This window comes from Salarias fasciatus, chromosome 18 (assembly GCF_902148845.1).
Source record: "Salarias fasciatus chromosome 18, fSalaFa1.1, whole genome shotgun sequence".
In the NCBI taxonomy this organism is placed as follows: Eukaryota; Metazoa; Chordata; class Actinopteri; order Blenniiformes; family Blenniidae; genus Salarias; species Salarias fasciatus.
The window spans coordinates 21,681,864-21,691,200 of record NC_043762.1 but is presented as its reverse complement, the minus strand read 5'-3'; the positions used below and the strand labels follow the sequence as shown (position 1 = coordinate 21,691,200).

At 44.0% G+C, this 9,337-nt stretch overlaps 2 protein-coding genes across 3 annotated transcripts; both read left to right on the top strand.

The window, feature by feature from the left end:
• On the top strand, nucleotides 1–1,874 carry LOC115405320 (regulator of G-protein signaling 21-like). The gene is made up of 5 exons (XM_030114876.1): nucleotides 1–554; nucleotides 665–733; nucleotides 834–895; nucleotides 988–1,154; nucleotides 1,282–1,874. Exons 1-5 carry the CDS (start codon nucleotides 502–504, stop codon nucleotides 1,570–1,572), a joined length of 642 nt encoding a protein of 213 aa, XP_029970736.1. The 5' UTR covers nucleotides 1–501; the 3' UTR covers nucleotides 1,573–1,874.
• Nucleotides 1,875–4,311: 2,437 nt separating this feature from the next.
• On the top strand, nucleotides 4,312–9,273 carry ro60 (Ro60, Y RNA binding protein). Of its 2 annotated transcripts, none has more exons than XM_030114874.1 (9): nucleotides 4,312–4,392; nucleotides 5,534–6,125; nucleotides 6,403–6,623; nucleotides 6,891–7,037; nucleotides 7,137–7,274; nucleotides 7,358–7,474; nucleotides 8,156–8,272; nucleotides 8,414–8,560; nucleotides 9,002–9,273. In XM_030114874.1, exons 2-9 carry the CDS (start codon nucleotides 5,552–5,554, stop codon nucleotides 9,152–9,154), a joined length of 1,614 nt encoding a protein of 537 aa, XP_029970734.1. In that variant the 5' UTR covers nucleotides 4,312–4,392; nucleotides 5,534–5,551; the 3' UTR covers nucleotides 9,155–9,273. The 2 variants fall into 2 exon arrangements, with proteins under 2 accessions (XP_029970734.1, XP_029970735.1); XM_030114875.1 differs by lacking the exon at nucleotides 4,312–4,392 and adding an exon at nucleotides 4,501–4,669.
• The last annotated feature ends 64 nt before the right edge of the window (nucleotides 9,274–9,337 follow it).

Here is a 9,337-nt window from a genome sequence, read left to right as displayed (position 1 = left end):
AAGAAGACAATCCTGTCAAAGACAGACGGAGAGAGCAGCACAAATGTTTAGAGAGAATCGTGACAACTTGACCTCCAACTAAGAATAGCAGAGACTTGAATAGTGAGCTAGGTGCCACGGAGGCTGAGGAGCGATGTAATGCACTTAAGTGTGGAGAATGCGATGGAGGGTTACGACACACAGCAAAGTTTTGTTCTAAAATTAAACAGTGAGGAGAAGCACAAGGTTTGACGTACTTTGAGCATTCATGTGGCGATTTCTAATTATATAACAAAACCAGACAGAAGGGGTGGTACGGCGCGGAGATGCGAGTGCAAAGAAAACCTGGAACCCAGGGAGAAATGTGTTGACGTGACAGTCGGGCTCCATTCTGACCCCGGCGCCATCGGTGAGCAGAAGCTGAAGCAGCCAGCAGCGGGGAGGAGATGGAAACCTGGAGGAGAACCCTCTGAGGTTCAGCATGCATACCGAGGGGAATTATCACCCGATTCAGATTCAGCAATGAGCAGTCTCTGTAAAACATCGCCTATGGATTTCCAGGACTCAAAGAGAATGTAAGTACAGCGTGTTTCTGTTGCACTGGGGCCGTTCTGAAGGTTTTCCTTCTTCTGCACCTGGGGAAGCAACATGTTATAAATATTCCAACCGTTATTCTCTCCTGCAGAGATATCGCATGGAAATCCAGGATCCATACCCTCATCCAGAGTCCGTTACCCTGGACCAAGACCATCAGGTGTTTGATTAATTAGATCCCGCTGCATTCCAGTGCTGGAGAGCTTGGCGTGTTTATAAAATGTTAACAAATCCCTGAACCTGTTTCCTTTTGTGTGCAGACAGGAAACAAATGAAGCAAGCCTGCTGGGCGACTCTCTGGAGACATTCCTTTCCAAGAAAAGTAATTTTCATCTGCTTTCAAGCAGCACAAAACTAATATCACTGTTGGCCACTGTGTTCTTTCTAATGAAGTTACATTCTCTTGTGCGTAAGGTGGACAAACTGCATTCTGGGAATTTCTAAAGTCGGAGTTCTGTGAGGAAAGTCTGGACTTTTGGCTGGCCTGTGAAGACTTTAAAACCTGTGACAGCCCTGAGGAACGAACTCAGAGGGCAGCCGTGATCTACGAGGAGTTCGTCAGGGACGACTCTCCCAAACAGGTAAAGCCAGAGGATTTTCAAAAATAGATGAAGCAGAAATCGTCAAGTTATTGTAGAAGGAAATTTCCTGTAAAATAATACCCTCGATCTCTGGTAATGATATGTTTTTGCAATGCTATTTTTCCAGGTAAACTTGGATTTCTACACGAGAGACATCATCAGTCAGAGTCTCCTGCAGCCAAGTCAGTCATGCTTCGACGTGGCACAGAGGAAAATCTACAGCCTAATGGAGAATGGCGCCTTCCCACGGTTTCTTCAGTCCGAGCAATACAAACTCTCGCTGGCTTCGACCCTGAAGCAGAGGGGCCTTGGGAAGTCCTGCAAGGCCTCGAGGAAAATGAAAGCTGGAGGTGTAATACAGCGAGATTCAAAGGCAGTGGTCCTCTGGAATGACCTCTGCCTGCTGCAGAAAGACTGACATCGCACGTGCCGCTGTGGAAAGCTGCACCGAAGAAGAAGTATTGTTTTTTTCTGCAGCGTTGGGGTACCTCTCCTCTACTCTCCTCCAAACATCACAGCAGCCTGACGTCTCGCAAGGCTGAAAGCTGTGTCAGTGAAATGGATATAAAATACAGCATGGAGCGCCGTGAAAACTCAGCTGTGATTTCTGCAAACAAAAAAAACAGCTATCCTTTACAGACCTACAGTATAAAGGAAACTTAGACGGCTGCACAAGTTTTCTTTTCCGTATTTTGTGAATGTAGTATTAATTTATGAAAACAAAATCACGTCATGTGTCATAAAGCAATGTGAAACCCTGCTGGGCTCTGCTGTCAATGATTTTAAATCGCTCAAACACTGAACAAGAAAGATATGCATCTTCCAGTGGAATGAAAGTACATCAAATATTCTTATGTGCTACTGCCACCCAGTGGTTACTGAGGAAACTTGCAACAACAAAAAAAGCTGCAGGTTTCTAGAAATATAGAAAATCATCAAAGACCAGCAGTGTCAGAGAAAGAACGCTTTTTTAGTGACAGTGCTGTATAATGTTACATGAAGGTACTAAAAAAAAACAATGATTGTTCTCTTTATTATTTGCACATCTTCTCTTCCCTGCTGTTACATGAGGATAGAGGCTGTGGCCGGAGCTGGTAACCTCATATTGCCTGGTTCAAATCCCAGTGGGTCGCCTATGAGAGTCCCTTTGACCCCCAGCTTCTCACGAAGTTGCTCCAGAAAGGCCGTTCCTCTTAAATTCTGTCAAATCATACTTACAGACAACAGGATCTACTGTTTTGTTTTTACCACAGTTTTTTCCAGGTGTTCTCACCTCCTCATTTGGTCCCCGGAAAAACAAAGTCATGCTTGTTGAAAACTACTACTAATTAAAAAATGGGAATAAAAATCAGTCATGACATTTTTGTAGCAGTATTTGTCTTCTACTCCTTGTTTGTCTTTGTTTTCTGAGGACAATCTCCAGCTTTTCTGATTTGATTATGGAAATAATGGTTAAAATGGCTGCATTGTGATGAGAAGAGCAGACCAAATGGAAGGAATAAGGAGGGGAGGAGAGGAAGAGATGTGATAAAATCCGAGAAAAGAGCATCATAAAGATGTATATAATAACCAGATGGTCAGTGAACTGATGAGCGTTCATTACAAACATTCCAAAGAGCAACTACTTGTCCTGAAGTCTCTCTCTCTCATGTCCATATTTGCGTTGAGTCCCGCCCTCAAACTTATGTAAACTCGGGCCTACTATTTACTTACATAACTCCAATCTTCCTCACCACAACACGTATTTGCTTAAAATGCATTCATTTTCCTGTCAAGAACTCCGTATTTGTCTTCATTGACAATTTTGAAACTGAGTTCTAAATGGCGTGGCACTAAGCATCATGGAAAACACCACCAGTGGGGCCACCCACACTGGGAGAGTCAAAGGTCATGATTGCTGGGGTCCCGGGTCCCAGCGCCCAAGCTCCAACCCTGCCAGACCAAGAGAATCCCCACAACAAGGTGTGGAGCCCCCCAGGCCAGCCGGTTTGCAGTTTCTGGTCACATACTACCAGAGTGGTTAAATGTCGATCAAATAGAAGTGCTGACCCAGGCAGGAATTCCCTCTAATGGTTATGGGCCTTCATTTTGATTTAGGAGCTGGATCTCGCTTCATTTTTTAAAAGTGATGAAAATCAGTAGCAGGATCACATGAAGGAATAAAGTTTTTTTTTCTCTCAGTCGTTATGATACATACCAATGCAATGATTTTTTTTTCAAGAGGATCGTGTTTATAGTCATCATGCACAGGACTATCTGTGATTTTCAAAGTGTGAGACAGGCTTCAAATTCATTTATTGTATTAATTTTGAGAAAAATGTAAACCAAAAAAAAATAAAAAATCAAAAGAAAAAGACCAAATGAAAACAAAGGTGCTTTTGTTAGTTTACTTTTCTGTTAAACTGACAAAATCAGATTCAACATAAGGGTCCTTTTTTCATTTTTGCCAAAAACTGGAAAAACTAAAATTCAATTCAAAAGTTTCTTCAGTTCTGATTGACCTGTGGCTGCCTGGGCGGGGCTTAACAATGCCCGCTTCTGATTGGCTCACGTTTTCACCTTATTCATCAAAGTAAAGGTGTACTTCAATATAGTTCAGCACTGTCTGAATGCTGTCGATCCTTCCTCCTGTCAGTACTGTTGATATATTATAAAAACTGTTTTACTATGAAGCTAACATGCTCTGTCTGTCTTGGAAATGGGTGTAAATACTTTTTAAAACCCTGACAACTACAATTGCTGTTGGGTTGTTAAACCCCAATTTTTTAATGTAGAAACATTAAAAACAAAACAGTCTTTAACAAAACATCACCTTTAATAGGTATGACAGTTAATGATTAAATATAAAGGCCAAACAGTTGTTGGCAATATGACATTGTAGAGTGAAACATAAATAAGAAATTAGTACATTGGTGAGAGTTTGGGTCTTGGAACAAGAAGGGACTCATCTGCCACATCTTAAAAATATCAGTGAAAGAGTGAATACATTTGGAGTTGAATAAGTCAAGTTTAATAAGTATCTCTGATAACAATAACTTAGTTTTGTTTGATTTTGTATTTCTTCTCAGATGTACCATCGTTCGATCCACTTCCGGGAACAGACCCGCTGGTACTCCGTATCCCGGCATGCATCTCGGCGCCGCCCCTGGTTAGCTGAGTGAGGTCAGAGGGGGGGAGGCCTGTCTGCGTTTAGCTCCCAGCTACTTCTGAAACTTGAGCACTGTGTATTTACATTGAGGTAAGTTCCTGTTTATATCGTCAAGTTTCTGCATTTTGCACTCTAAAAAACGTTATCTTTCCACGGTTTATCCGACACATTTCAGGGGAGTTTGGTGTCCGTTATTCTCTCGCTAGCTGCCCATCCCGGGGATGAGCCGCATGAAAGCACCGAGCGCAGTTCTCCGGTGTCCCGGCTGCAAAACCGCTCAGATCCGTCACTTCATCTCTTCATTTCGAAAGAGAAGTGAAGGACTTGCACATGTCGGTTCGTGGATGACACATAGACTCCAGAAATGGTCGGTGGTGCTTTGCAACGTACCTCACTACTTGTCATCCACACAGTGTTATCGGTTGACTAACTTAACTAGCTTCCCTTTGGCTGACGAGCTGCTGAGCAGTTCCACATCTCCCTGAAGCACTGGAGTGTTTAAGGTGTCTGCCACGTTTAATGAAGGGTTCAGTATGGCGTGTCGTATGTGTATCATCATGTCCTGTAATCGGCTTTAAGCTATTCCTGTCAGTGAGGGAGTTGGTCGTGTTGCTGACTGAACTCCAACTTTAATCCTGGCAAATATGAATTTGAGTGCAGACTGTCGCATTTGGTCCATCGATTTAATAACTCCTTGCCAGTTTGGTCTGATGTGTTGCAAAATTAGAAGATTTACAGAGTGCACTAAATGCTATCTTCCCACACAGAAGTGTATATCCTCCACAAAGCTCTCACAAACTGATCACACTGTAAATACACACTGATGGCATCACCTCACAACACAAACATGTTAACACTTTGGACTAAGTGATGAGAATAAACCTGAAAATGGTTAAGAATAAGAAAGGTTACTGTAAAACACATTTTGAAGCATCCTTTCTATTTTATTATTGTTTATTAGTGACCCCATGAATGAACACATGGTTGACTTAAGCTGCATGTGTTTGATCATATGATTTTTTTTAACTTCCTGAGTCCTCATCAATGGGCTCTTTTTTGTGTGAGTCTACATAGCAGTATAAATTGTATACATTTAACTTCTGTGTGAATGTAGTTGAATGTTTGGTAGCGTTTTGCATAAAACCACACACATACGCACACGGATACCTGATATTGATGGACTTGGCATTCGGTAAGGAGATTTAACTTTGTTTAATGTCTTTCTTTCGAGGCCTTTTGAAGTGTTGCGATGGAGCCGTCAGGAAGTACTCCAAGCAACCACACCCAGAACTCAACAGGTGGCAGTTGTCCATGGGAGGTCAACGACAAGGCCAAGCTGTGTCGCTTCCTCTGCTACGGCTCAGAAGGAGACATATACACTGCCAGAGAAGAGGATCGAGCCAGCATGGAGAACGCCGGTGCTCTGCTCTCCATGCTTCAGGAAGGCCGAGGCACTGAGGTCGTGGAGGAGATCAAGAGGTTCTCTCAGGACGGGCGAGCCGTCAGACTGAGTCCATCCTTTTTCGCTCTGGCTTTGTGCTCGCAGCATTCAGAGCTGAAAACCAGACAGGCGGCATTCAAAGCGCTGAAGGAAGTTTGTAGGGACCCTGCCCATCTGTTTTCATTCATCCAGTACAAGAAGGAGTTGAAAGAGGGCATGAAATGTGGGATATGGGGACGCGCTCTGAGGAAAGCCGTGTCTGACTGGTACAACGAGCAAGACGCTCTGAGTCTGGCTGCAGCTGTGACCAGATGTAAACAGAGGGAGGGCTGGTCACACCAGGATCTGCTGAGACTGTCCCACACCAAGCCGGCGAGAGATGGTGAGATGAGACACACAATTCAAACAACAATAATCCACTATTATAATCTATATCATTATTAGAATCCATAAGATATCAAAGTGTAATCATTCTAATTCAGTCAACCTCGGCTGGAGGAGTGATTTGAAATGTAGGAAAAATAGGAATGAATCCATGTTTCAAGAGGGGGGCAGTAACCATGCAGGTTACAGCCTTCTGTTTGACCTGTTTACTTGGTTTTTTTACACAACTTCAGTGAAAGTAAAGGTTTGTGACCGCAGCGTCTCTGTGTTTGCAGCTATTGCCTTGATCAGCAAATATGTGACAAAAGGATGGAAGGAGGTTCAGGCTGCTTACGCCGACAAAGAGAACTCTGAGGAGGTTGTCAAGGTGCTCTCGTACCTCGAGGTAGTGGAGAAGGTCAAACACAGTTGTGATGAGACAGAAGTCATCGCTTTAATGGAGGAACACAAGCTGGAGAGGGAGCAGCTGCTCACAGACCATCTGAAGTCCAAACAGGTGAGCGTCTGTTGAAATGACTTCAGCTTGAGGTTTTCCCCTCATATCCTGTTCCGTCCGTTGATTTTATTTCAAATCAGTTAATCTCAGGAGAAATGTATGTAAAGGGCTTTTGAAGAAAAGAATAATGAGTGGAATCACATCTTTATGTAAGTTACTTCAGAGGAAAAATAAATGAGAAGTGGGAATTACTTCTGGCTGTAAGGTTTCTTTTATTCACCCATTGTTCATGACTCTATTTAAAAAATGTTTGTTTGTTCTGTTGAGGTGTGGAGAGCCTTGCTGAAGGACATGCCTCTACATTCAGTGCTGAGGATCTTGGGAAAGATGACGGCAAACAAAGTTCTGGAACCGGGAAGCTCAGAAACACAAAGTGTCTGCGACAGAATCCAGAGCGAGACGGCGCTAAAGAAGGTGGGAGCTACAACTGTCTGTGAAAAAGGAAATGCAGCTTTCTCTTTGGAACCGAATGAGACTCAGCATTGGTTATTTCATGTGTTTCCACAACCCCAGGCAAAGATACACCCTTTCAGCATACTGCTGGCCTCAGAAAACTACAAAAGAGGCCAGGGATACCAGGGTAAAACTAAATGGGAGCCAGACAGCAGCATCCTCAAAGCGATGGACGCCGCCTTCTACAAAAGTTTCCTGGTGAGTGTTTTACACTTTTGTCAAGCTCCCCACTTCCCCAAAGAGAAGATGACATTCGGTGCTGTGCTCGTCCCCGTCCTCAGAATGTGGAGCCTTCTGGTAAACGCTTCGTGGTGGCGGTGGACGTGAGCACGTCGTTGAGCAGCATCGTCCCAGGAACGTCGGTCAGCACGGCCGTCGCCGCCGCAGCCATCGCCATGGTAAGGCCGTCCTGCAGTGAGAGTGGGTAACTGCAGAGGAACAGCTGAGGAACTGGTCCGAGTGGAGGAATTAGTATGTTGACACATACTCTGGATTCCAGGGAAATTCTTTCCGTCGTGTCTCAGCCCCCTGGACCTTCAGCGGGTTCTAATTTGGACGCCTGACATCAGTGAATGAGGTTTAGGAAGTCAGGAGCCGCTGTTGTATGAACCTAAAAGTAAACCAGTCAAATGTCGATCCAATTAAATGTGCATAAACACTTTAAATGTGATTGTATTCGCACCATTTGAAAACACCAAAAAGCGTCATCACTCTGTGAGCATGTCACAAACCGCAAACGTCACAGTGCAAAGCATTATGGGATTGAGTCACTGACATGAATCAAGTCACATCCTGATGCATATAAACCTGCACAACATTCCGATCACTTTATTCAGCGTTCATGTGAAACAGACCAGTCTGATCGTAGAATCAATTAAATTAAAACAGACTGAGGGAAAAAGTGACTCTTTAAATGCAGCTACTGATGCAGTTTGGAGAGATTGAGAAATCTGTCCTTTTTAAATACACAAAAGCTCAACTGTAACCGAAAATGAAACACATAGAATAAAGTGCATGTATATAAACACAAGGCTGATTTTTTTTCTGTGGTTTTCCTGCTGTCTTTCTTTCTGGGACAGATTTTTGTGCGGACGGAGGCAGACACACATGTACTGACGTATTCCGAGGGCGCTGTGGTTCCCTGCACCGTTTCTCCGGACATGACTCTTGCTGAAACAACAATCGAGCTGGTTAAGGTGCGATCGTTACCCTGTATGTGTTAGTTCACCGTATGCAACAACACCGTTTCAGTGAATAGCATCGCATCCCGCCTGTTGTGTTCATGTGAATTTCATTGAACGCGAGCTCACCTTGACCTCCGACCCGTTGCATTCCAGATCCCGAGTGGGAGCACAGACTGCACGCTGCCCATCGCCTGGGCCACGGAGAGCGGGAAGTCCGTCGACGTGTTCATCATTTTGACCAACAACCCGTTGTGGAGTTTTTCTGCCAGCCCGGTGGAGGCCTTAAAGAAGCACAGACAAGTACATTTATTCATCCGTGTCTGCCTGGGGAAGAGATTTAATGGAATAATTTGTGCATTGTTAAAGATCATTTTTCCAAACTATAATTATGGAGCACCGAGTCAAATTAATCCTTAACTTGATCGGCACAAACCTAATCAAGTAAATGGAATCGGGTTCCTTCTCTCATTCATATTAAAGGCTGTTCTGTACTGATGATTTACCCTATTTTCTCATACATTGTTGTTGTTTATGTTAATATGTTGAATATGTATTGTTCTGATCCGTTGATGGGTCTTGATTAATCTCTTGTATGAGAACTGAAAGCTAACTGGGCTCGATCAGAATATTCAGCGTACTGTCATCTGCTCTCGTAGAACACTTTCATCTCAGCAGGACAATCAGTGTGTTCAGGTCAATGTAAACCAACGGCGCTTTTCAATTTGTATTTATTTCCTGCAGATATCTGGAGCGAATACCAAGCTGGTGATGTGTGGGCTGACGTCCATCGGACACGCCGTCGCAGACACAGAGGACAGGGGTCTCATGAGCATCTGTGGCTTTGACCTGGGAGCGCTGAGCGTCATTCGCAGCTTAGCTCAGGATCTGATCTGATCTGATCTGATCTGAGGGGGGGTTCCGGGACCGTTTCGATCGGACGGAGAAAGAAGAAGGCACAAAGTGGACCTGCATGGCTCAGTTAGCATGTAGAGTGCCCCGAAACAGCACTAATCCAAAATATGCCGAGATTTACAACTCCACATTCTGTTTTTTGTGTTGTGTTGCTCACAGGCCGAT